At 45.1% G+C, this 27,081-nt stretch overlaps 1 protein-coding gene across 1 annotated transcript; it reads right to left on the bottom strand.

The window, feature by feature from the left end:
• Positions 1-26,172, bottom strand: ProRS-m (prolyl-tRNA synthetase 2-like protein, mitochondrial). Its single transcript, XM_075699504.1, has 13 exons — positions 25,831-26,172; positions 24,219-24,396; positions 21,324-21,397; positions 19,714-19,794; positions 19,543-19,615; positions 18,237-18,344; positions 16,525-16,618; positions 14,812-14,849; positions 14,329-14,390; positions 5,469-5,548; positions 2,220-2,355; positions 1,873-2,052; positions 1-134 (listed from the first exon to the last, which is right to left on the bottom strand). Exons 1-13 carry the CDS (start codon positions 25,975-25,977, stop codon positions 9-11), a joined length of 1,377 nt encoding a protein of 458 aa, XP_075555619.1. The 5' UTR covers positions 25,978-26,172; the 3' UTR covers positions 1-8.
• Between the last annotated feature and the right edge of the window lie 909 nt (positions 26,173-27,081).

Below are 27,081 nucleotides of genomic sequence, written 5' to 3'. Positions count from 1 at the left end.
TGAATTACTCAATACATTCTTTTTACTGCAAGTGGTCCAAACTGAAAAAAGTGCAGCAGTTCTGAATGCGTGAGTTCAGCCGTTGTGCCTTTTGATGTATCGTGAAGCTCAAATAGGGGCACCGGTTCCTTGGTCTGCAAAAAAAAAAAAAAAGAAAAAGAAATAAATAAAGAAAATGCAAGAGAAGCAGTTCAAACTTTAATTTAGTAACCATCTTTGCTTTGAGCCTATACTTGGCTGGTTTCTTTTTCTTTTTTCCCCGGTCTTTGACTCTTCACTACTGTGACCTGCAATGTGAACTTTAGACTAACCTGCTGCAGCTTGCAAGTATGCCTAAAAAACATGCCTAAGAAACACTGCGACTGAGTTTGTTAGTAAAGCACGAACACAAAATAATGGCACCAGCGAAGCTTAATGGCAAAGAGCAAAATGGCAAACGCCTCTGTGAAGCAGTTTGCACTGTAATGTGTGGCATTCAAAGACCTCATTTTTGCCAGAGGACTACTGCAGACATATGCGCGCCACCTGGACACCTTGGACAGTGCGAAAACAGGCAGCCATTAGCCAATTCTTGAATTAGAGAGGTTCAAGTGCTATGTTCAACTACATTATCAATGCATTTTATATACATTATGTATATAAAATGATGAGCAGATATAATGAACACTTACACGAGGCTATCACGTTTGTTATAAGAGAGTCTGATTTACCAGTCACACTCTCTCTAAGTACAAGAAGAAACATCCAGCAGCATCCTGTGGTTAACGACTTGTCTGTGCGTCTTGAACTTGTGTTATGCTAATCAGGGTGCACACGTAAGTGTACTATATTGAAATAGTATCAGTGCACGGTCTCAGTCACTGCCTTCCCTCTTCAACATTCGTAGTATGCAAGTCACTGCAGGTGAAACAAACACTCCGCACTCATCTGCACGAAATTGTTACATAAAATTGTTAGAATGCTTACAAGAGTTCTGCAACAGTCGTATCCAAAAAAATAGTGGCATTTTTCAGAGGAGCCTATAAAACACCAATTTTGTCCACTTTAAGTGTATCTTATTAGGCGCACTTTACAGAATCGTCTCTTATATATGAGTTACAGAGTTGAAAACATTATACTTCTGATTTTTTTTAAAGTTTGCAATTTTCAGATTAAAAAAAAAAAAAGAATGCAGCAAATCTAATTCTACTTGCTACAGTGGTTGCAAAAAAAAAAAAAATCAAAATAAACGGTTCCTTCGTTGCCATGTATTTAGGTAAGAGCTCCCAAGCTGAAGCTTCCTGTTAATTACATAATACTTTTTGACAGTTCGCCACACATCTTTGCCTAGCTTTTGTCAGTGCACAGCCAACAACTCACCAACAGCCAACAACAGTGCGCAGCCAACAACAGTTCGAACTAAACAGGCAGCGTACTGCACCCAGCAGGTTTCCACAGAACCGGCTTCATTTGAGACCCTCTAGAAGAAGGCCTAACTAGGATGACGTGCCCCATATGTCGTTGCATTCTCGTTTCCAATTTATCATAAAAATTGTGGAGACATGAGGCAAGGAGATGACATTAGCACAATTAAATAAGAAAGTTGGGCTGCTTGGTGCGTCTTCAAATATTCAGGCGCATTTAATTAACGTTACAGAGATGCAGGAAAAGAATGTTGTCCTCCGTGCTTACTGTTCTGGTCCTGTGTTTTTTTAGGGCTAACTAATACGTCTCTATCCTTGTTAAACCTTGATACCACTTTCGATGAATTGTCTTTGACCGAAATTGACAATTCCATTATTATTTTTTTTTTTTTTTGCTGAAGGCAATAGTGAAATGGAAAGCCACCTGCAATGTGTTCGTTTTTTTTTAATTGCTGAGTCTTTCACATACCTTCTTGCCGACAACAATTACGTAAGGTGTTCCCAGGGTGTCGAGGTCTTTGAGTCTCTTCCCAATTGTCCAGTCATCCCTGTCGTCCATGAGGACTGCCCCTCGTAGTTGGTCGAGGGAGCTGAGCTGCCCTGCTAGGTGTTCTGCCAAGGGCAAGCTTACAACTTCGTGGCTACCTCGCTGATCGTCGTGAAATAATGAAGGAAAAAAAGAGAGAAAGAAACAAACAAACAAGGACATTAGGAAAAAAAAACAAACAAACAAACAAAAACATTAGGAAAAAAAAAGACTGCAATAAGAATCAAACGTTATCACTGCTGTTAGAAAGGTCCAGCACTATAACAAACCTTGGGTGTGATGACTGCGACTCTGAACGGTGCTATGGAAAGAGGCCACCGCAGCCGGTCCTCCGAAGCAAGCATTTCAAGGCACGCTGCCAGGAGCCGCGTGACACCGATGCCAAAACAGTTCATTTCAAGAGGCCTGAAAATGGAAGGGTTAAAAAAAAACAAAAAACTTTCTAACATGAACATCGTGATCTTTTCCCTAGTGCTGAAAAGCATGTGTTACTCATCTTTGCACAAGTGTTTAGTTTTTTCAGGCGCTGTCATGAGATAGTGACTTAGGCGTACTGAATGCTAGGGCAGTTAGTATCCTATAATGATGAAGAATAGCAGAGTAAACAAGGGTTGAGGTAATCATCTGCGATGCTGCATAAGTTAGAAGTTGACTACTTGGCACAAATATTTAAACATTTTACCTGTGTCCGTGCTGTGCTATATATTCGTGTTTCTGACAAGAAACCACCCACTTGCTATTCTGGACTCGCGTCACGTTTCCTCAGTGTCCCTTGTTTATCGTGCTGTTCTTCATCAGTATGAGATAGTGATGTGTATGGTGTTGGCTTTGTTAAGCTCATGAAGTCTAAGAAGTTTACTATGAACAAATTTATTTCTGATATGGGTACTGGTTTCTTTACGCGTGTTTATTTATAAAAGTAAATATTATAAATGGACACTCGAGAGCACCACCCAATCTCCAAGGTCATGCTAGGGAGCCCGCGCGTTCTAGGTGCATGTCACTTTTGGCGAGCAGTAATGGCAGCATTTTTTTTTGTTAGTTTTTGTAACAAACACTGCTGCTTCTGCTAGCTTTTTTTGTTCTGCCATTTGCATTTGAAACGTAAAATTTTGCAGAGATTTTTTTATATTTACACTATGTTAGAATAGCCTTCTTACGTGGTCCAGATTTTCGTTGCAGTTGGCCATTAACTGAACGGACGGTTCGAGTTATGCAGATTGTTACGAATGACGACAGGCTGACACCCTTGTCACAAACATTCACTTTATTACTGCACTCTGCAACTCTTCCCCCGTGTTGTCCACACGCTGTCCCTCTGCGCACGCCCCACCTGGTGCTCTCTCTGGCAACTATATCCAACCACGTGCAGCTTCCAAGAACTGCGCCTTGCCTCGCCACACTAGGAGCTCTCGGTCTGCTTATGCCACCACTCTCTCCTCACAAGAAGATATTGAAGGTGAAGCGTTTGCAGCGAACCTTCCCCACCGTAGCTGACCGTAGCTGCTGCTGTTTCACTGAATAGCTCACAAATAGAAAATAAAAGAATTACGTGCCTGATGGTGGAATCGAAACTCAAGTCTCCAAGCACAACAGCAGAATGCTCCAACCATTAGGCCACAATTGCACGCACACTTCTCTTCTAATGCCAAGTGGTTCTTTGAGATGACTGGCGTGTGCATCACATTGCATAGCATGTGCGAAAGCCAAGAGCAACTTGCGCCAGTTTCCATTATGTTGCAGATACAGAAATGTAATGGGCGAACATTAAGAGTGAGGTCGCACGCTACGATAGTTCAAAATGAAGCTTTGAGCGTAAAAAAATAATACGCATGCAGCTGCACTATTTGCAAACACACTTCCCAAACCCCAACTCTACAGTTTCAGGAGGATAATCTGGCCGTGGTTGGGCACCCACGTACATAGCAAAGCTTCCTGTGGTTAGTGGCAGAACGACGACGTGTCTCTTGCTACCGTGGCTGAGAATGGTTGCGCGGTGCATTGGCACCGAAATCCGCTGCATCGACTTATCGCGATGCGCCGGCACACCAAAGCTGCCACACTGTCTCGCTGGCACACCAAAGCTTCGCTTACACAGATTCCCACAGTATGCAGGATCTGAAAGCTTTCAAAGCTTCTTGTTCTTCTCTTTTCCATTGTATTTATGGAAACCAACCAGGCACGTGTGCCCTATTCAGCAAGAGGAAGCTTTAGCTAGAGCTCAACTCCGATGCTGCCTATTCAAATACATGTAAAACGCAGAAAATTTTTTTTTGAGGTAGCCACTAGGCTGATTTTAAGAAAATTTGTTGCATATGAGAGAGAATGTTACATTTTTGTGACTGCTAAAGCAGAATTTTCATTTAGGACCCGAATATTTTAAAAGGAGCTTTCAAAAGTTGGTAAGCTTGAAAAACAATGGAAGCACGAAGTTCACAAATTCATTGCTCTGCGCTAAGAACATATATTGCAGTTCTGTAGACTGCATCCATTAGCGCGTCCAAAGTGGACAAATTTAGTTTATCAATTTACGTCGTACTTGAATTTGTTACATTGTTTGCAAGGGTTTTGCAAAAGTCCTAATCACATATTAGTGATCTATTTGAGAGCCATATATAATGCACCAATTTTGTACACTTTAGATGTACTATTAGATACAATTTACAGATTTGTGATGGCATTTTTCATTGATGAGTTGTAAACTTCGTAGTTTCGTTTTCTGAAAATTTTTTATTTTAAACAATCGTTATGAAAACATTGACAACCAAAACTGAAAATTCGCTTTTTACGGTCACTAGATTTTAACTTTTTCTTTTAAATTTAACAACCCTTATCAAATTTGGTGCAGTGGTTGCCGAGAAAAATGATTTCTCCTTTCCTGTTTATTTAGATAGGTGCTCCCGAGCTAAAGCTTCCTCTTAACTTCAATCGCAACACTAGAAAAACCTGTTCGGAAACGCTCTAGTAGCGCCATCGTATTCCTCGTCCTTCAGCTCTGTTTGGATGCGCTTCTTTGCCATGCTCGGGCTCCTTGGCCCACGCACTCTCGTGAATAAAATCAGAGGCTTCTGCTTTCCGGTCTGATTGGTTGCCTAGCCATCCACGACACGCCATTTAGCTATAGGACCTCATCCTGGTCCCTATAGCGTGGTGAGCCAAATGTGGTACCTTGGGGCATCAAAGCCATATCCATAAAAGTGCCGTTGAATAGTGACGTGGAAGGTGACCGATCAGACCAGCCAACAGAAGTCACCGATTTCATTCGTGAGAGGTCGCTGCACGAGGAGCATGAGAATTACACAGAAGCATGTCCAAGTAGAGATACAGGACAAGAAAGATGATAACGCCACTAGAGCTGGGTTCATCTTGACGGGAGTCCACTGGACATAAAGTAAGTGAAAAAAATTTAGATCAGTGAAGAGAGTAGTACGCAATGGAAGCAGGAGCTCAGTTGCTTATCGTATTTATACTCCGGGTTTCAAAAGAAATTATAGGTTTACAGATGCGCGGTTTCTCACCTGTGCTCGCCATCAACATGATGGGTGGTAGCATTAAGTGGCTTGGAATATGTAGTTCCCAAAGAGAAGGCATGAGCCACCTGAAAGAAAAGAAAGAAAAAAAGTGGGCAAGTTTTGGCACGCTTGTTAATTCAGTGCTGCTTATTTCTATCAGCAAGGGTATGCAAAGTTCACTATCTGAGCTAACCAGGAGGCTAGCAGATCACTGGGCAAGCTGGATTAATCAACAACCCTGAAGTGCAAGGACTCCGAATGAGGCAAATCAGTTCTGCGGAAACCTGCCACTGATTTGACTCTGGCTAATTCGATCTCGGCCAAAGGTTACTGCTGAGGCCCATGTATTTCTATGGGCCCAAACTTCTGTTATTTCGATCCTAAAATTGGCCTTCACCGGATAATTTGATCTTGAACAGTTTCATGAAATGGTAAAAATTGTAATCTGCCCAGCAGTTTGCTATAATAGCTGTCCTTATGCTTTGATTTGTCCAATAATTATTCTCCATTTCATACATCGCGTGCAACACTGTGGAGGCTAGAGATACTTTTTGCTGTGGCTGCGTTCGCATTAACAAATCACTTGGTACTTTTGGCAGCAATTGTGTGAAACTGTTCGTTTTTACATAGAGTACTACAAATGAATAAAGAATTCTTTGAGGCAACAAATCATGTTATATGGTTAATCATCACACCAGTGGGTGAAGCAGCGTACACAACAGGACAAAGTGGAGACAACACAAGGAAACGAGACAGTTGCTGCATTCGCAATGATTAGTCAACAATTCGCCCAATTTTCCACATTACTGAGCTGTTATATGGCTATTAATACAGCAGACTTCCAATGATTTGACTCTGGTTAATTCGATCTCGGCTGAAGGCTACTGCCGGGGCCAATGTATATTGTCACGAAAAGACAATTGAAGATGTACCCGGCGTCGGCGAGACAGACAGTTGTACAAGATGGCGTACACAAAACTCAAGCTGGCGTCCTCAGCCTCTGCTTCTTCTTCTTTAGCGCCCACCTCTTGCCGAGCGCGTGTTCAAGTCACTTCTTTTTTCAGCGCTGGCGCGTGACAACTAGCGGCATTATCCCCCCACCAAAAGAAAAGCATCGACCCGATGCTTACTAAACTACGATGCTTACTAAAAAGAAAGTGGAAGTGTGGTAGTCGTATGAGATCAGTTGGCGCCGCCTGAACGCGCGAAATACGGTTTGAGTCGAACAACATGCACTATCTCTGAGTGGTGCTGTCGACGCCGAGGCGACGCGGCACCGTCGGGAATGACCTCATAGTTCACCTCACTAACGCGGCGTATCACTTTGTACGGTCCAAAGTATCTACTCAGCAGCTTCTCAGACAACCCCTGGCGACGAATTGGAGTCCACACCCAGACTTGGTCACCTGGCTGGTATTCGACTTGCCGATGTCGAAGGTTGTAGCGTCGCGCGTCTGCACTCTGCTGCGTCGTGATGTGTATGCGCGCGAGTTGACGAGCTTCCTCGGCGTGTTGAGTAAGTTGCTCGGCGTCGGAAGTAAGTGATGCGTCGGTGTCGTGTGGGAGCATTGCGTCTAGCGTGGTCTGGACCTCGCGCCCGTAGACAAGACTGAACGGTGTGAAGCGTGTTGTTTCCTGAATGGCGGTGTTGTACGCGAAGGTAACGTACGGAAGGACTTGATCCCATGTTTTATGGTGGACGTCTACATACATAGACAGCATGTCAGCAATGGTTTTGTTTAGCCGTTCCGTCAGTCCGTTGGTCTGCGGATGATAGGCAGTGGCCTTGCGATGCTGCGTGCAGCTCAGCTCGAATATGTCCTCTATCAGTTGGGCCGTAAAGGCAGTTCCTCGGTCGGTGATGACATGTGATGGGGCACCATGTCTTAGGACTATCTGATCGATAAAGAACTGGGCAACTTCGTAGGCGGTGGCACGTTGCACAGCTTTCGTCTCGGCGTAGCGTGTTAGATAGTCTGTAGCGACTATAATCCACTTGTTTCCGCTGGCTGACAAGGGAAAGGGTCCCAGAAGATCCATACCGATTTGATCAAACGGCGCGCTAGGTGGTGCGATGGGTTGCAGTAACCCCCCGGGCTTCAAAGACGGCGATTTCCTGCGTTGACACTCACGGCAACTTTGGACGTAACGCTTCACCGTGGGAGAAAGTCGGGGCCAGTAGTACGTCTGGCGTACTCTTGCAAGAGTGCGTGAAAATCCCAAGTGTCCAGACGTGGGCTCATCATGGCAGGCTAGGAGAATGTCATCACGGAGGGTGGCAGGTACGACCAATAGATACTCTTTGTCGCTGGCACTCGAGTTTTGCTTGTAGAGGACGCCCTTTCGGAGGCAGAAGGTCGAGAGACTGCGAGAAAGGTATCGTGGAAGTGTAACATTCTTGCCTTCTAGGTGATCGATGAGAGGGCGTATGTCGGCGTCCTCGCGCTGTCGTGTGATCAGGTCAGAAGCGGTGAGGGCCCCAAGGAATGCGCCGTCTTCGTCCATGTCCTTATCGAAAGTTTTGACGGGAGCGCGCGACAACGCGTCAGCATCTTCGTGTTTGCGGCCCGATTTGTATACGATGGTAACATCGAACTCCTGCAGACGGAGACTCCATCGAGCAAGTCGCCCGGACGGGTCTCGTAGGTTGGCTAGCCAACACAAGGAATGGTGGTCTGTCACCACGTTGAAAGGGCGACCGTAGAGATAAGGCCGAAATTTCATGATGGCCCACACAACCGCTAGACACTCTTTCTCGGAAGTGGAGTAGTTAATTTCGGCACGTGAAAGGGTGCGACTGGCGTAAGCGATCACTCGCTCGACGCCTTCCTGGTGTTGAACGAGAACAGTGCCAAGACCGATGTTGCTTGCGTCGGTATGCACCTCGGTGTCAGCGTCCTCGTCAAAGTGAGCGAGAACGGGTGATTCCTGCAGGCGCTGCCGTAACTCGGTGAAAGCTGCGTCCTGCTCATCCGTCCAAATGAAGGGTGTGTCTTCTCGCGTGAGGCGTATGAGTGGTTCGGCGATCCGGGAGAAATTTGCGATGAAGCGCCGATAGTACGCACACAGACCGAGAAAGCGGCGTACTGCTTTCTTGTCACGAGGAGTCGGAAAAGCAGCAACAGCAGATGTTTTGTCTGGGTCAGGCTGGACACCGTCGGCGTTCACGACATGACCGAGAAACTTCAACTCTTCGTAACCGAAGTGACACTTTTCTGGCTTTAGTGTGAGATTAGCGGAGTGGAGCGCCTCAAGTACCGCCTCTAAACGCTTCAGATGTTCTTCGAAGGTCGCCGCAAACACGACGACGTCATCTAAGTATACTAAACAACTGTGCCACTTGAGACCCGTAAGAACAGTGTCCATCATTCTCTGGAATGTGGCCGGTGCAGAACACAGGCCGAATGGAAGTACTTTAAATTCGTACAGTCCATCCGGGGTAACAAAGGCAGTTTTTTCGCGATCTCGTTCGTCAACTTCGATTTGCCAATATCCACTCTTCAAATCTATTGATGAAAAATACTTGGTTCGCCGCAGCCGATCTAACGAATCATCGATCCGCGGAAGCAGATAAACGTCTTTTTTTGTGACGTTATTCAACTTTCTATAGTCAACACAGAACTTAAGCGTTCCGTCTTTCTTTTTGACAAGGACCACCGGCGACGACCAAGGGCTTTGGGATGGTTGTATGACGTCATCGTCAAGCATTTCTTTCACTTGTGCATTAATCACGTTGCGTTCTTTTGCCAATACGCGATAAGGCAGTTGTCGTATGGGATGAGAATCGTCGTACGTGATTATTCGGTGTCTCGTGATGGGCGTCTGGCGTACCTTAGAAGTAGATGCGAAGCACTCCTTGAACCGAAGTAGTAACTCACGCAGCGCTTCTTGCTTTTCCTCCGAAAGGTCTGAATTGATGTCGATGTTGCTGAGTGTGTGAGCTGGGTTGTCCTTTGTCATAGACGCAAAGCATTCAGCAATGTCTGCTAAGGGCTCAGCAAAAGCGGTAGTAGTACGACGAAACAGGTGCCGATGTTCCTGGCTGAAGTTCGTCACGAGGAGCGCAGAATGCCCACCTCGAAGCATAATGAGACTGCGGGCTGCACATACACCATGAGTCAGCATAAGGGAGGAATTGCCCTCTGCAACAGCTTCGCCGTCACGCAGATCGTCGCATACGACCGCTACCAGGACACTTGCGCGTGGTGGTAAAGTTACACTGTCGGCGTAAACCCGAAGCGCGTTACGTCGGCAATTGTCGCGGCTGTTCGCTGCTCTCTCTGTCGAAAAAGTCACTGTGCGTGCCCGGAGGTCTATAACGGCACCATACTCTCGCAGAAAGTCGACGCCCAAGATGAGGTCTCGAGAGCAATCGCGGAGTCTAAGGCAGCTGGCTGGAAACGTGGACCCACGAATTTGTACTCTGACCGTGCACATGCCCAACGGTGTTACGATATGCCCGCCAGCAGTACGAATTTGCGTTCCAGACCAAGGCGTGATAACTTTTCTAAGTTCCGTCGCTAGTTTTCCGCACAAGATCGAATAGTCGGCACCCGTATCCAGTAACGCACTAACGTGGCGGCCGTCGAGCACAACAGGTATGTCTAGCGAGAGCACGGAGGAAGGAAACTAAGGAGAGGCCCTACCCCCTCCGCGCGCTAGGAGAAAAGTGTGGCGGAAATGACGTATAGGTTCTCATTCTTTTTGCTGCTTTTTTATTTTTTTTGCTGCATGGCCACGCCTTTTGGGCCACAATGGCGGCGTTGTTCTGATTTTTTGAGCGCTCACACGTGTTGCTCTGGTAGGTTTCGTGCCGTGGCAAAGGTGCTGTGTGGGCGGGTTTGCGTTAGTCACCGTGTCTTGTTGCGCTGTGTTACCTGTACCGTGCTCTGCCGGATGTTGCGCGAGCGTGCGCGAAACCACGCGCAGCGCAGCGTGGTTTCGCGAAAGATGTAAACAAGAGAGGAGGGTGGCACAAAAGGCGGAGCATCGCCATGAGCAACGCCAACTTCCGGCTTCACTTTTGCTTCACAAAGAGTGACGTCAGGGCCTCTCCTTAGTTTCCTTCCTCCGTGAGCGAGAGTCTGTCGCTGAGTTCGGCTGCTGTCGTCGCTGAATCGTGCTGAATAGACCGTGCTTGCGTCGATGGGAGGTCTTCGGAAGGGCGATTATCAGCGGCCTTGCCCCCGAAGGTCGCTGTTCTTAGTTTTCCTGGCGAGGGATTGGCGATCGTCCCTGCGCTGCCATTGGAGGGCTTCTAGGAGCTGGGGAAGATCGCCTGGGGGACGGCGAGCGCGACTGCCGCCGCGGGAACAGTGGCATACCCTGCTGGTTCAAGTACTCTTCAATCGCCCTAGGCCTTTCGCCATATCTGGGCCTTGGTGAATCCGCGGCGAAACCTTGCAGTCCAAGGCGGCGGTATGGGCATTCGCGGTATACGTGACCGGCCTCTCCACAGTGATAGCACAGAGGCCTTCTGTCCGGGGTACGCCAGACGTCAGATTTCCTTTCGAGCGGGCGCCGATCCTCCATACGTTGGATCGGTTGCACTGATGGGAGCGGCGGGACGTATGACGCGGCGTAAGATGTGGCGGGGATGAAATGGGTCGGAGCGCGGACAGGGACTCGCCCCAAAACTTCCGCATACGACGGCCGCTGCAACTGTGCTGTCACAGGCGGCGCATTGCTGCTTGGGACGGGACCTTGGATCGCTTGCTGCACTTCACTTCTCACGAGGGCAGAAATGGAACCCAGCGTGGGCTGAGGCGGGCAGCTGAGCCGTTGAAGCTCCTCACGAACCACAGAGTGGATAAGGTCTCGGAGAACGTCCAGGTTTCCAAAGGCAACCGCGTCCGTTAGTGAAGCAGCATTCGCGTGCCTGTCATAGGTAGCTGAGCGCTGGTCCGAAGGTGAAGCAGCGTTCATTTGCCTTTCATAGAAGGCTGAGCGATGGTGCAGCACCTTTTCCATCGTGGTGGCTTCGGTTAAGAATTCACCCACGGTCTTCGGCGGGCTTCGAACCAGGCCAGCAAATAGCTGTTCTTTAACTCCCCGCATTAGATGGCGCAGCTTCTTTTCTTCTGACATGGTAGGGTCCACCCGACGGAAGAGGTGCATCATATCCTCTACGTACGACGTCACGCTCTCATTCGGCAGATGAATGCGGGATTGGAGCGCCCGTTCGGCTCGTTCGCGGCGATCAGTATTGGTGTATGTTTCCAGCAAGGCACGGCGGAACTCGAGCCACGATTTCAGGAGCCCTTCTCGGTTCTCGTACCAAGTGCGAGCACCGTCCTCCAAGCTGAAGTACACGTTTCTCAGCTTCGCCGCGTCGCTCCATTCGTTTATCTCAGCAACGCGCTCAAACTGGGCTAACCAGTCTTCAACATCCTCGAAGACATCCCCGTGGAACACTTTCGGTACTCTGAGATTCTGGAGCAGGTACTGAGTTGCCATTGTGGCCGTACCTTGCATAATGGTCGATGGAGACGTCGATGTTCCTTCCATACTGGTCCGTGGGGGCGTCGATGTTGTTGCGGAGAGGTGATCAAGCTCCGGAGGTAATCCTCGGATTCTCCTGCTGGCCCGGTGAACAGGGGTGTCCACTAGTATAGGGCTGGTACTCCGGCTACCAGGAGGAGTTTGTGGCATCGGATGAACCGTACCCCGCACCTCCACCAGTTTTGTCACGAAAAGACAATTGAAGATGTACCCGGCGTCGGCGAGACAGACAGTTGTACAAGATGGCGTACACAAAACTCAAGCTGGCGTCCTCAGCCTCTGCTTCTTCTTCTTTAGCGCCCACCTCGTGCCGAGCGCGCGTTCAAGTCAATTCTTTTTTCAGCGCTGGCGCGTGACAACTAGCGGCAATATCTATGGGCCCAAAGTTCCGTTGATTCGATCCTAAAATTGGCCTTCACTGGATAATTTGAACTTGATCAGTCAGCATGCATGCATCTGGCCCATTTTGTGATCCCAATAGAAACCTCTCTAGTGCCACTATCTGTCTCAGCGGAGCTTAGGGGACAATGAATGCATTGAACACACATTGTCTCGCATCAAAAATGCCTATTTTCCGCATGCCCTAGAAATATTTTCAAGCGATAACCGTAGCTCACAATGTCTGACTACGGTATTTACCTGATTCTAACACGTGCCTTTTTTTTTTTTCAAGAAAACTGGGCCAAAAATTGCCTGCTCAGTGCCAATGGAACATGATACCAAAACCGCTTTCATGGTATTTATGCTTTACTGCACAACACAATTTTATTGCAGTGAAGCTGAATTTAGGAAGACCACCACTATTCTGCAACACATATTACATCATTGCCCATTTTTCTTGCTAAAGAATCAGGCATGTGTGAGGTTACTACTTTGTTTTGTTGCTTTAATGTCATTTCTACATTAGTCTTCTGCTTTGGACACTTGATTTTGGGGGAGAGTTAGAATCGGGAAAATACTGCCAAATGGATCAGCAGTGTTTTCATGTTTTTTTTCTTCTGCAGCTTGTTTAATTTGACCCACCAGATAATTCGATCAGTTTCGTCGGTTCCATCAGGGTTTAAATTAACAGAAGCCAACTGTAGCAGGTTGTTTTCGGTCATTTTGCTTCTCACTTCTTATTCCAGTTTTTAATTTGCAGCTCGTTGCGGCAGCATCGCGAAGATACACTGTTGGTGTGCAGCGAAGTATAGAATGACTGACGGATGTGCCTCTTTCGCAATGTCAGGCGTATTCTCACATATCTGGCACGATGTTCAAAAGATGCGACGAAAAGTTCATGCGAGGCGATACAAGGGTGGAGCAAATATAATGAGATTTTTGTTGTAGAGTGCGGTATATCAGTTGGCCCGCACTGCCGCTTGAAGGCATGTTAGGTGGGTGAGTCAGGATTCACGTGAGCAGCCGGCTGGTCTTGTTACATTCCTTCAGTGGCTTATCATACAATGCCTCAGAAAGAGGTACACCTATTCATTGAGCAACGTAGTACTGTATCGTAAAGTTTATTGCTCGTGAGGGTGTAAGGTCGCGTGTGTTTGCCTGATATTCGGAAATCATGGCAAGCTGTGATGCAGTTGAAGATGAGAACCCACAGATGCCCATCGCCCACAGATGAGTGTTATAGAGTAGAACATTCAGGTCATTCGTGATCTTCTGGAGGACAAATGATGCTTAAATGTTTTCTCAATTTGCTCTAAGATAGGCACAAGTTATGGAAATGCTCAAACCATGATCGCAAAGGACCTTGGACTCTGTAAAAGTCTGCCCAATGGGCCCCATGTCTTTTGACCACAGAACAGAAGTTGGCACGTTTGCGCATGTGTGAGTGGCTCTTAGCACTGTTTTTCACAAGAATGGGATGTATTTTTAAATTGTGTCGTTACCTGCCATGAAACTTGGGTATGCCACTACACACCGGAGCCGAAACAAGCTGGCGTGCAACGGAGAAAAAAGGCGACACAGCCCCTATCAAAGCCAAGACTCGGCTGCCAACTGGCAAACTGCTTGCAACTGTATGTTGGGACAAGAGTGGCATTTTGCATATGTATTTCTTGTATGTGCATTGGACCATCAATGCTGCATATTAGTGTGAGCTTTTCAGTCCGGTTACTCTTGCTTATCACTGCAGAAGGCATGACCAACCAATACGTAAAGTGATTCTTCTCCATGACGATGCAAAACTCCGCACTGCAGTTGACATACGCGCCAAATGAAACAAAATGGGCCGGACACCACTGGAACACTTTCCCCGTAAGACTTATCGCCCTGTGACTTTGATCACTTAGGGCAACTCAAGGAAGCTCCGAGAGGCCAAAGATTTGACGACGATGATGCACTGACGAGGCAAATTATTCTCAAAGCCCACCTCAATGCCTCTTGCTTCTTGAAGGCGCCCGCCACAGTTTTCACATGTCTCGTTTTGGCAACCTGTAATAAAGTTGCATACGCCTATAACCCGACATGCAACAGAACAATGTCAATGCCCCAGACGCTCGCATCACAGGCTCTTCCCTCTTGCAAAATAAATTTTGATAGGTTGGCTTTACAAATCACCCAGTTTGCTAGCTTTTTAACGCTCATATGTGTAAAAGAACTGTCGCCATACTATAAGTGGCAGCAAAGCATAATGAGTGCTGTGAGAGTACATTTCGCAGTCTGGCATGTGGACAACACTTCTAACATAAAAATATGCAGATAAGAACACAGGCTTATGATTTTTCATGTCCAAGTGCTAAGAAATAAGACAACAACTGAGAGTTGACAAACAGCCTTAACGTGCAGTTAAAAGCTGGAGGGAGGACTCAGCCCTGACCATGAAAAGGAAAAGAAACAAAGAATTCTTCCATACCTGAGCTCGCTTCATCAACACTAAGGCCTGTCTGACATCTGACAAAAAGATGGAAAGAACAGAAAAGTAATTAGAGAAGTGGTAATTTATGTAGTCACAAAAATTCTCACGTCTGCATTTTTTTTTTTTTTTTGCCACCGACTGCTTTGTTTGCACATCTATACTTAGCGACAACCATATAGTTCAGAACAAGCTCCGCCCACAAAACTGCCCTGTATCTACCCACTGAAGCTTCCATGCTCCAAAACACTGATATTGAAAAAAATATTGCCTTGGCTTGTGACATGAAAGAATTGTTTTCTCTTTTTTTTTTTTTTGAATAGCAGTGTGTCTGCCATTGCATTCTTAGGTTGTCAATGACTATACCTCATGCAATAAACTCAAGTCACGGCGCATTGTTCAAGGTGGCGTGCCAAGACAGAAATTACTGTACAGAAAAAGAAAAGGGGCTGGGGATATATTCGAAGGGAAATTTGTTGAAATTTAAACTGAATTCTTGGGTATTATATGTTATAACTGCGGTATCACTATGAGGCACGGCGTAGTGGGGGGCTCCGCCTTGATTTTGACCACCTGGGGGTTCTTTAATGTGCGATTAAATCAAAGTACACAAGCGCTTCTGTGCTCTGCCACCATCGAAATGTGGCAGCCATGGCTGGGATCACACCCCCCCGACCTCAAGTTCAATAGCGCAACGCCACGTCCACTGGACTACTACCACCGCAGGTACGGGGTCTTATATTCCAAAACCTATGCAAGCAGGCTACTATGGGCACCATGGTGAAATACCCCGGATTAACTTGGCCTTTTCTGATGGATACTCTGGTGCATTTGTGTTCTTGCATTCTGCCACTATTTTAAATGTGAGGAAATGAACCCACTAATTAGTGCTGAGCAGCAGAAAACTCCAGCCAATGAGGGGGGTTAACTAAAGGGAGGGGGGTGTATTAAAGGGGCCCTGAAATACTTTTCAAGCTAGTTATAGGATGGACTCACTAGTAAAGGATGGTGTCTCACGAACCTCATGCCGGAAAAATATTTCTAATCCTTCAGCTTATAAGTGGAGTTATCGCACCAATACCTGGCTTTCTCTAGCTTTTTTGTCTTCGTTGGTGCACTGGAAGCTACACAGCGGAGGAGCCAAGAGAGCAAAATCCCGACCAAAAGTTGAGTGTCGCCGCGGCGAAAGGGTTCGTTGTGAAACCGTGGCGGCTGTGATAGACTACGCTATATGGCACGCAGCTGCCATCTCGAAGCCTATGTGCGCAGCAGGCGCAGCTATGCACAGTGCGAAGATGAAATAATTTTTCTGTCTTTTGAGACAGCAGGCATATATATATTAAATTTATTTAACTCAAAATTAGCAATCACGTATTACTGAGAATGCTCTTGTGATCACGAAATCAGCCAACAGCTATTGTGGGCCCTGCTGCTTTCGGTGATGATGCATGATGACATTGCAGAAGCGAGAGCAAGATTATTTGTGCTGTGTTTGACAGGAGACTCTAAATTTCTTGCTACATACAGTGCAGTAATACTTGGTTCACTTGTTCACAGGAGCCTTTACGACAGATCGGCAATGTTTTTTTTACTATGTTCAAAAAGTGTCTCAGGGCCCGTTTAACTAAATGGTGGGGTGGTTAACTAAAGTGAGGTGTGTGGGAGGGGGGCATGCACAAGGCACATGCAAAAAAAATAAAATGGCCATCTTACTGCGTGCACACATGTAGGTGATCTTCACCAATGTCACTGAGAAAGTGGAACTCGTGGGAGTAACTGCCTCCCATGGCACCTGTAGATGCCCTCACTGGAAAAAAAAAAAAAAAAAAAAAGAAGTGGCGTTATTAAAGGGGCCCTGGAACACCATTTGAACATTAGGATGGATAGTTGGGCGCGTTGGTTAAGCATGATCTAAAGTGAAGGCGCTAAAACGACCGTGGACAAAAAAAGAATACATACACACACACACACACACACAGAACGCCACTTCCAACTGAGAAACTGTGATTGCGCTCCTAGTATAAATCAGTGGCGTTTTTTCCTGATTAAACATTCTTGGAAGTAGCACCCTGTGTGTGTGTGTTCTTTCTTCGTCCACCGTCGCTTTAGCGCCTTCGCTTCAGATCACCATTTGAACATTGTAAAAAAAATGTGCTGATCTGTTAACGAGGCTCCTGTGAACATGCAAGCCAAATATTATTGCATTGCATGCCGCGGGGAGTTTACAATCTCGTGTCAAAAGCAGTGAACAGACGCTAGCTCTTGCATCTGCAATGTCGTCATCGAAAGCTGATAGAAAGCTAGAAGGCTGACCAACGCTACTGGCCGAATTCGTGATCGCGAGAACATTCTCAGTAACACATAATTGCTCGTTTTGAGTTAAATAAACAAAAGACATATATGTCTGCTATCTCAAAAAGAAATAAAAATAATTTCATCTTTGCGCTGTGCATGGCTTCCAAGATGGCAGTGGCATGCTGCATAGCACTAGTTTACCGTGGCCGACACGAGGTGCTCTAGACGAGAGGGAAAAGCCAAGTGACACGACGATTTTTGGCAGGGGCTTCGCCCTCTTGTATTTGCTGTGAAGCTTCCATCGCACTAGCAGATACCAAAAAAGAAAGCCTGTTATCTGCGATAACTCCACTTATAGTTCAAGGATTGAAAAATGTTTGCGATCAGATTCATGGGATGGTGCAGCAGCACTTACTACTTTAAACGCAAACATTTTCAAAGCACACCTTACATTAGCGATGACTAGGGGTGTGTGAATACCTATTTCCAGATTTCAAGTGCAGGTCAAACGGGTGGGTGACACAACATGGCCGTCATGTCATCGGCTATTTGATGATTTGAGAAAGTGCTTCTGCGGTCTCATATTTTTTTCATTTGCTAAGTTCACGTGCACACATTTGCAAATTTTTGAATCGGTGACCACTAGGGGTGTGTGAATAGCCAAGATTTAAAGCGTGGGTCAGATGTCCAGATGACAATGCACAGATACTTCTGTTATCTGCTACTTGATTCAACGCTACAAAGACAACACAGGATAGACACTATGTTATCTTCTTTGTCTGTCTATTATGAAAGTCAACTGCTTCTACTTACAACCATTTAAAGGAGTAATGAAAGGGGCGTGTGAATATTTGATATTTGAAGTATGAATCAAAGCGACCTGATGACATGTAGTCTGTACAGTGCCACAAGCTATTTTATTCGACACCAGCACGGACAGCATAGTGAAGAGGCGTTGTCATTGAATGTCAGATGACACGGCACTTGTGCTGTCTGCCCTCATATCTTTGTCACCTTGGTAGGTCACAGAATAGGACTTAACGATCAGCCAATCTTCCGCGAGTACAAAAGAAAAGTATGACATTGCTTTTAAGCTAGGCAAGGTAAGACGGCCAGTAGTAATCACTTACCTTTAACGAAGGGAACTTCAAGCTGCTTTAGAATCCTCATGTATGCTTCGCACACCATGTTGTACGTACTTGCAGCCTCTTCTGTGGTTTTGTCAAACGAATACATGTCTGCAAGGGCGCAGTACAGTTTGTTGTATCTCTAGTTTCGTCACGGGCAGATGGAAAAAGAAATGACAATGCTCATCCCGTTACTTTTGAAATTTGCTCGAAGATGTGAATAACCTTGAGTACCTTGTTAAATGTGATAATATCCAGGGCCACGTTATGCAAAGATTCTTTTCCGCCAATTCTATTCATCTCTCCAATCTTGCCGAGTGGTTGATCGAGGCAATAATGGATGCACGACTTTGTACAATGCCAATAGGAAAAGGCAAGGAGAGTGGAAAATGAAAAGAAACGTTGCCAAATATGGCTCCTGCATCGTAAATTTTGCACTTGTGTACCGGATGATATTTTTTCATACCTGCCAGCTTGTGAGCTTTAACGCTCATAAAACCTCAGAGGGCTCTGAGGAGCGATGGTAATATCACAATGTTTTTTTTTTTAATTTGTTCTCGGGACACACTTTTTCTGAATTACATACGCACTTATTAACCATGATTTACCTTTAGACACAGTGAACAGGCAGCGACAAACTTGGAACAGTGGAGGCTAACCAGCAATTAGTTAATTTTACGTCACAGTGACTTTTTCAGAGTAACTTTGTTATTGCAAATTTCAAGTGCTTCAGGAACTCGCATGAAGAAACTTGCTGAAAGCAAGTACCCCTCTCGTTCACCGTCAGAAGTAACAGAAACACAATATAGGAGGCTATGCTTGCAGTATGTGGTATCTTGTGCTGGCACACGAGGGTGGTGCAAGATTGCAAGAAGAAAGTTTACAGCAAAAGGTGACAAAAAAATCACGAAACTGCACTTCAGAAGAGGAAATTAGCATAAAGCATTGCAAGTTAAACAATAAAAATTGACAGTCACTTAAGTATCTCAGGGTGATTTCAATGCGAAAGCATTACGACTTCTCTAATTAATTGGTTATGTCCATGATGTGTGATGTTATACACTAGCATGTGTGCTTCACAACTTAATCCACTTAACTCCACCTTGCTCTAATTTGTACCAACCTTAACACATTTTATTTCACCTTAATTCACTTTAGTCTACCTAAAGTCACCTTATTATGACTTGTTCTAATTTACATGATGCTGATGATGCTCTTTGGTAGCACTCGTTGCGGACGCCGGCTTTTCTGCCTCAGGTAACATATAATGGCTTCTCATTAAAAATGCAAAAAAAAAAAGAAGACTAACCTTTCATGATGAATTCTCTACACCTAAGTAGTCCAAACCTTGGTCGTGCCTCATCCCGAAATTTTGGAGTTATCTAGGACAAAACATAAACAAACTAAGGTTTTGCTTTAAACTGGTTAAACGCACGCTCAGAAGCAAGCAGTGCCCAAAAGGCACGTAGATGTATATTACCTGGTACAGCATAAGTGGCAGCGATGCTTGAGGCAACGCCTTCAAGGACGTCACGAGTTGTGTTACGGCTTCTTCGTGAGTCTACAGAGAAAGGAAATTTACCTGCAGCCACGAGTGAGACAGCACAGAACAAGCAAGTTTTCACGACCTGTCGAATAAAGCGACACATGCGCTTACTTGCTACGAGTTCGGAGTATGCTACTGTTTTGGTGAGTCACTGGTGAAAAACATTGTCACGGTGCAATGACACTGAATAATCAGACACTACCAGGAGGTATAAATAGAGAATCTAATTCTTCATTGGGTGCTCCTTTGCTTAGAAAGAAAAACTACACTCAAATGACAGCGAGTGTGGAGGATACAGTCGTTGGTTGTCAAATCTAATTCCACTGCTCAAGTCCACTGACTATTTATACGTGCACCACCACACCTTCCAGGGCAACAACTGCTGATTGTTCAACACTGTTTGCGTCGTGCGTGCAATCTGATTAGCAATAGCACAAATGGTTCCCAGCATAACGCACTGACAGGACAGAAAGGGATGACAACATACGTTGGTGTGTTGTCATCCCTTTCTGACCGTGTCAGTGTGTTCAGCTGGAAACCATTAGTGCTATGTGCAACCAACGAGCTCAGGCAAACACTATTTCGATTAGCAATACCGGTCCTGTCATGAGCACTGTGGCTGACAAGACAGAAGTGTATGAACTACCCCCTTTGCCAAGACAAACAGTCTTGCGAGGGAGCCTGCTTGAAGTATGTTAAATATCCCCGCCAGTCTTACAACACAGGGACAATTAAAATATCTTTAGTGATGAATGTTTCAGTCTACGGATGACAATGGAAGATGAGATGGACATTTATGTGCATTTTTGTACACACTCATGGATGTATATACACAAACACAGATACACATATTAGCACATTGTCCTCAACACGCAATGAAAGGCCAGCTTCTTGCAGCCAGTCCCGTGATTCATGTTATAAGCTAGCGATTCAAGCACAACTCTCAGAAACATTGCGTCAAATGTGGTGCATGCTGGTATGGAAACTTAATGGCAGGGATACTAGGTAAAAATTTATTAGCTATCTTGCCAGCCATTTTCCTTGTTGCTTAGTTGTCCTAGCACCTTTGTGTTTCTACAGTGGGTTTGATGACAGTGTAGATCTGACTTTAATTCTGAATTTGCTGCCTTTTCCTTTGCATCCGATAATTCCTGGTCGTACATTGTCACCCTGACCTAGTTACGCACCTGCACACAGCGATGTCATAAGCTATACATTCTAAATTTTTTATGAGATAAACTTGGCTGCGAGTCGATGCTGTGCTTGCATCCTTACTTGTCCTTTCGGGCTTGTTATGGTAAGTCTGCAGTGTGCTATCCAGCAAGAACTGAAGCAAAACAGGGTGTGGTCAAACAGCGTTACAATAAAGTCGCATCTATCACAAAAAATACATTCGTCATAGTATCTGACATTTGCTATAAGCATTTGTTAGAAGCTGCTACCGGCAAGAAATACTTCATTTTCTTCATTATGCCCAATAATTCGTTATATCTGTGCTCATTATATGGAGGTACAACTGTTAGTAACACAAAGGAGCCACCTACAGGTCCAAGGCAGTAGTTGTGGTCTTTCCTGTCCATCAGCGTAAACAGTTCTTGGCCCAATTTATCCAGGCGGCCTGTAAGTGCGCATAGCATCACTTAGAAGCGCACCACTTCACTACAGGACACAGGGAGTGTAGGAAGCAAACAAGAAACAATCCAGCCAAACCTCTTTACAACGAAGGCAGAACTGGGTGCAAAACCATGCAGTGACCTCCATTCTTACTATAACAACTTTTCAAAGAAAACTTAGTGCGCTTACTGCTAATGCCATGTTCAGTGAAATTTTCTAACAAGACTGCATTTCTTGGTCCACATCATATGATAAAACATTTTGGTATCTGTTGTTCAGTCTGTCAAGACTTTTAGTCCCAAATTGCAATGAAATTAGCCACTGTGTCGGCAGCAGCTCACCTCTCCAATGGCGAGGTTTGCGCACAATGCTTTTTTTTTTTTTTAAAGAATGAAGCTGTATCTTGAAGGCCAACTCAAGTGTTTTCTATTCAAATACATGCTTAACACAGACATACTCTCCTTAGAAACTGCTGAAACAATTTGAATGAAATATCTTGCATTTAAGGAGCCCTGCAACACTTTTTTTAAGGCCACCATTTTTGCTCTAGACTTCTTAGCATGTCAGAGAGCTAAGAACAAAGGAAATTATGATACTTAATGCACACAAACCCAAGTTATCAGTAACAGAAACTTCAAAAAATACAAGTAAAATTAAGAGTTGCCCGTGACTCGAATTTCTATGGCTCTTGATATCACATCACTCTCCACGACATAGAACTGTGATGTAGTGGAAGTTGACGCAAGGCTCCCGCAAGGTGTATGGCAATGTGCTTCAAATGCTGATGTGTCGCTTCTATGGTTCACATAGCTGATGCCCAAGTGATAATTAGGTGATAATTAAAATGGCTCTGAAATGCAATGCCATAGCCTTTTTGCAGTACTCACAATATTGCATGAGCGTAGATTGCACATTACATTTTTAACCAATGACTATAGTGCTGCACATCGACGCCACGTGTGTCACACGAAGTGCGCATTAATGCTGCATCATGCTGATGCTTTTTCGAGAGTGTTGCAGGGCCCCTTTAAGAAAGAACGCTAAATTCTGCCAACTGTAGGATAAAACATTTCGATTTCGGGCTTAATAGTTCTTACAAGAATCACCTAAAGTGGTTTAGTTAAAAAATAATTGAACTACATACTCTGCATTATACCGGATGTAATGCAGTTCTGTAAACTCCATCTGTTAGAGCATCTGAAGAGTGCAAATTAGACAAGTACGAGGGTTTCATAAAAGGCCTGGAAACAAATTATTGGTGTATTACACAGCGGTGTATTACACATTACACTGCTTCAGGCATCTCTATAGATGCAGTTTACAGATTTGCGATATCGTTTTATATTGCTGAGTCACAGCGCTTCTTGAAAGCTTGATTCTAGAGCTCTATTATTTTGCAATATTCAACAATTTTTGCTAAAAAGTACCTGATGGCATAGATAGGTAGATTCGAGCTATTTCTTTTATATGCATCAAACATCATCGAATTCGGTAAAGTGGACACCATGCAAAACAATTTCTCAGTTCCCATGTATATGGGCAGGAGGTCCCAAGTACTAATGCTTCCTCTTAAAGCGAAGTTTTGTTTGAGCTCTGCCTGCATTTTTCCGGGGATGGCTGCCTGCCCGTGTAAACCGGGCCGATATTGGAGACAATGTAGTCAGAGTTGGGCTGATGCCAGATATATTGTAGTCAAAGGTGGCCTAATCCTGATACCAATGCATGATATCCATCCCCGCAAGGGTTTTAATGTGGTATGTAATGCGAGCCAATCCTTGAGGCAGTTCCACAATGCAGTACCCACCCACATACTTCACAGAATCGCTTAAAGGGACTGAAATGATTTTGTATAAACATACTGAGTCGTTAGGATAGGTTCTTCTGATAATGAAGTGATGTATTTAAGTGCTCTGTGCAAAGCATGTAATTTATTAAAAGGCTTTAAAAACATGGTGGAAACATAAGTCAGATACAAATAAAATAGCAAGGACTATTTGATTGGTATTTCAAATTTTCGCATGCCCTACTTCAAAGGCATGATTGTCCTGCCACAAATCAGCTGGAAATGATGCACAAAGGCGTCTTCCAATGTTTTCCTTTTTCTGTACATCTTGTGGGCTGGCATGCTTTCCATGTATCTTTCTGTCCCAGTGCATCAAGGGAGGGTCGCTCCAGATACACATTGGGTAGCCCTCACAGCTTGCTGCAGTGCATGTCCAACTTAACAGATATGGGCAATTTGACAGGATTATGATTACGCACGGAGCACGATGTACTCAAACATGGCTGATCAAAAATGAAGTCCCAATACAAGTATGTACAGAATGATGGGACCGTTGATGGGGTCTAGGATTGCAAAGCAACACTGCAACTATGAGAGACACTGTAATGGAAGGCTCCAAGCTAACTGTGACCACTTAAATCGAAGAGTGCAGGCATCTTTTGCCTTTCACTCCCATCGAAATTCCAGTGCAGCAGCCGGGAATCAAACCTGCAAACTCATGCTCAGTAGCAGGGTGTCCATAGGCACGAAGCCACCATGGTTGGTACTATGCAATGAAAAATAAGAGCATGGGGACTACAGTTGAGCCTCACAATAACCAAGTCAGACTTGACACAACAAGGCCTTCATTATGTCCAGTGCTTGCTATGAGCATATATTTTATAACCACTGATATTGGCAAGAGGCACTTTTGATTGCTTCGTTATATCCGATGATTCATTGTATCTGTGTTCGTTATATTGAGGTTTGAATGTATGAATGAGTATGAGGGTCTATATTGATGAAAAATAACTTGGAGCAGTCATGCAGTAAAATTTGGTACCTGTCTTCTTGAACAGAGAACTCGGCACGAGGCAGGGGAAGTATGTCTTCTGGCCGCCGACTTGCTGCAGCTCGGCGTCTATCAGATTGGTGAGGCGCTCCAGTGCTTTCATGGCCATAGGGAGCAGAACAAATGTCCCAGTACTTGCTGAGCTTATCAGGCCATAATCCAACATGAGCTGAAATTCAATGCAGCCACCAAGTATTTAATTCAAAATATATGTTTCACCTACTGAGCAAACAGGCCACTTGAAGCACTGTGCACAACAACAAAAAAAAAAAAGGAAGCTACCGTTGTACTGAAAGTACCAAACAATGTTGGCAGTAAGTTCTCGCTTCATTATGGACTCTCATTGCATTTGTCAGAGTTGGCATGACACAGTGATCGGCACATAGGTTCCATTCTGTTTAGAACAAGTTAAAGTTGAGCAAGTTCATGTGGGTTCATATGGCACTTAAAGGTTAGGCATGTAAACGTGGGCCAAAGTAGGAACAAAAAGGACCACACAAAGAGAAATCACGTTATCACACTGTGCGCCAAGCCTGACAACATGTTAATTGCATGCTGCACTTTGCATTGCCCAGAGCTCCATTATGTGTTTTTGTCCTTATTCGTGTCGACATGTGTCGAGCAACAGGTTATCTAGGGCGTCATGCTTTTTTGACTGCTTTTCTCTTTTCCGATGATGATGCTTTCTTGATTTGCATTTTTTTTTCTTAATGGTTACATGTACACTGAACCACCTTGCTTGCACAGAAAAGTTGATCGAATGCAATACTCAAGTATGAGGAGGCTTCTGCATGCTCCCTGACTTGACAAGCATTGCTTCATGAGCCTATAGAATGCACTAATAAAAGAACCAGGTGACTGCCGCAATGAGTAAAAACAAATCTTCCCTCTGCAATATGAACCTACCGATTCTCACATTTGCAAAGCTACTGCTTTCCTACATAGCGTATGGGCATCACTGTGGCTAGTATTAACACCTACAAATCTTCACGTATTTTTTACGTGATCTGACTTAGAAATTTGGGAAATAGGAGCCAGGTGCATATTTTCTATATTTCAGATATTTTTTTTTTACTTTCAGTACTTACACTAAACTTACTTACATTACTATATTACTTTCATACTGCATTACTTTCATTTGTATTACTTGAGGTGCTTTTTTGACGTTTCACGTAAGAATTCTCAAGAACTGTCAGAGCAATTACAATTGCGTGGCAACCACGCTGAATACCAATGATCAGACTATAATTTTACGTATCGCGATACACGTTGCGACTACTGCGTCTCGAAATAATACGTTAAAAAAACATAAAAGTACCGAAAATGAACATATTTCTGGCAGCAACGAAAGAGTTCAAGTCTCCCATCTAGTGGACCTCCGTCTTGTATTGGATGCGACAAATTGTGAACTTGAAGTTACCGCTTCGAGGAAAAGTTCTCCTTTTTTTTTTTTTCCCGCAGCATTTGCCAGAATAATGCCTACGCGCGCCGTGGCCGAAAAACACATCTTGGTTGTGTCCTCAGCTTTGACCGCGTTCCACTCTCTGGTCGACTACGAACGCTCACGCCGATATTTCTTCGACGTTTTGAACTGCGTACATACCTTCTGGCTCTTGCAAAGCGCCTGCTTTGCATCAGACTTAGTGAATGTACTGGGCTGCAGCAATCGGGAAGAGCGGACGAACGTCTCCGGAACCGTCGCTCCGGTGTGAAAAGCGCGCAAGCATCGCAGTGATCGCCTAGGTAACATGACGAAGCGCTTCGCTACGCTATAATCGCTCAAGCATCACAGTTCAGAGCCAAGCGCTAGGAACGGGGAAAGATGAGCAATTCGAAACTTGTCTGCAAACTCCAGAACGGACACGCGGGGACGGCGTGAGACGGGAAAGCGAGTACGCGCGCCGGCACGCGCGCACGCACGAAGCACACACGCCCGAGATTCTGTTGGCTTAGCTTGGCTTGGCTTGACTTCGTTTTTCATTCAGTAGCTTTTTTTTTTTTACGCAGCGCGCGATTTTTGATTTCCATGTTTTGCAAAGGATGTCGTTTCCGCCATGGCTTTAAATTGTAAGTATCCTGCAGCTCTAGTGGGGGTCCCGCTCTTGAAGAGTAGTTATTTAGTACGTCAAGCGTTCGCCTACTGCGTGCGTGTGTGTCTGCGTGTAAAACCCCTTAAACTTCGTAAAGTAGTGCCACACTTTGAAGAATGCCGCCTCCTCCTCGCGCGCTCTGGCCGAGGCTGACGCCGCGTCGCTATTGGTCTAATAGCATCACGTGGGCTCTCGCGCCGTGCATCAACGCCATTTTTGCTCCAGAAGCGTCTACCGAGTGGCGAGGAGCTCATGTTGGCGCAGTTGCTACGCTCGAGCAATGTAGGCGGCGCCACGGTCGTGGAGGGAGCGTGAAAGAGAGGAGAAATGAGGAGGAAGGAAGGCGGAGGAGGAGAGTGTCGCTACTTTAAGAAGTTTAAGGGGCTTTATCTGCGTGTATGTGTGTGGCTTGCACTCGCCCAGCCGCGTATGGGTGCAGCAGACGAGTAACATAATTTGTTCACGCGAACAGAGATAGCGAAATATGTGCTTCTGTCGTCGACCGGTGTTTGCCAAAGCTAGTCCGTCAAAAGACGTCATCATGCATTATTAAAAAATAACTGAGAATGTTGGTGTGTGTCGTGCTGCAAAATTGTATCGATGCGTATTTACTGAACGACGTAGTATTCACCGTTGCAAATGTGCATGTTGCGGCTCGAGTTGTGTTAAAAGAATTGCAACAGCAGTAAAACATTTTGCTGCATCATTAACATCTGCACCAATATCTGGCAAGTAAGAAAATAGATGAATTATTTGTTTGTTGT

This window comes from Dermacentor variabilis, chromosome 7 (genome assembly GCF_050947875.1).
Source record: "Dermacentor variabilis isolate Ectoservices chromosome 7, ASM5094787v1, whole genome shotgun sequence".
In the NCBI taxonomy this organism is placed as follows: domain Eukaryota; kingdom Metazoa; phylum Arthropoda; class Arachnida; order Ixodida; family Ixodidae; genus Dermacentor; species Dermacentor variabilis.
The sequence above is the reverse complement of the archived record's forward strand: the minus strand, read 5'-3'. Positions and strand labels throughout refer to the sequence as shown.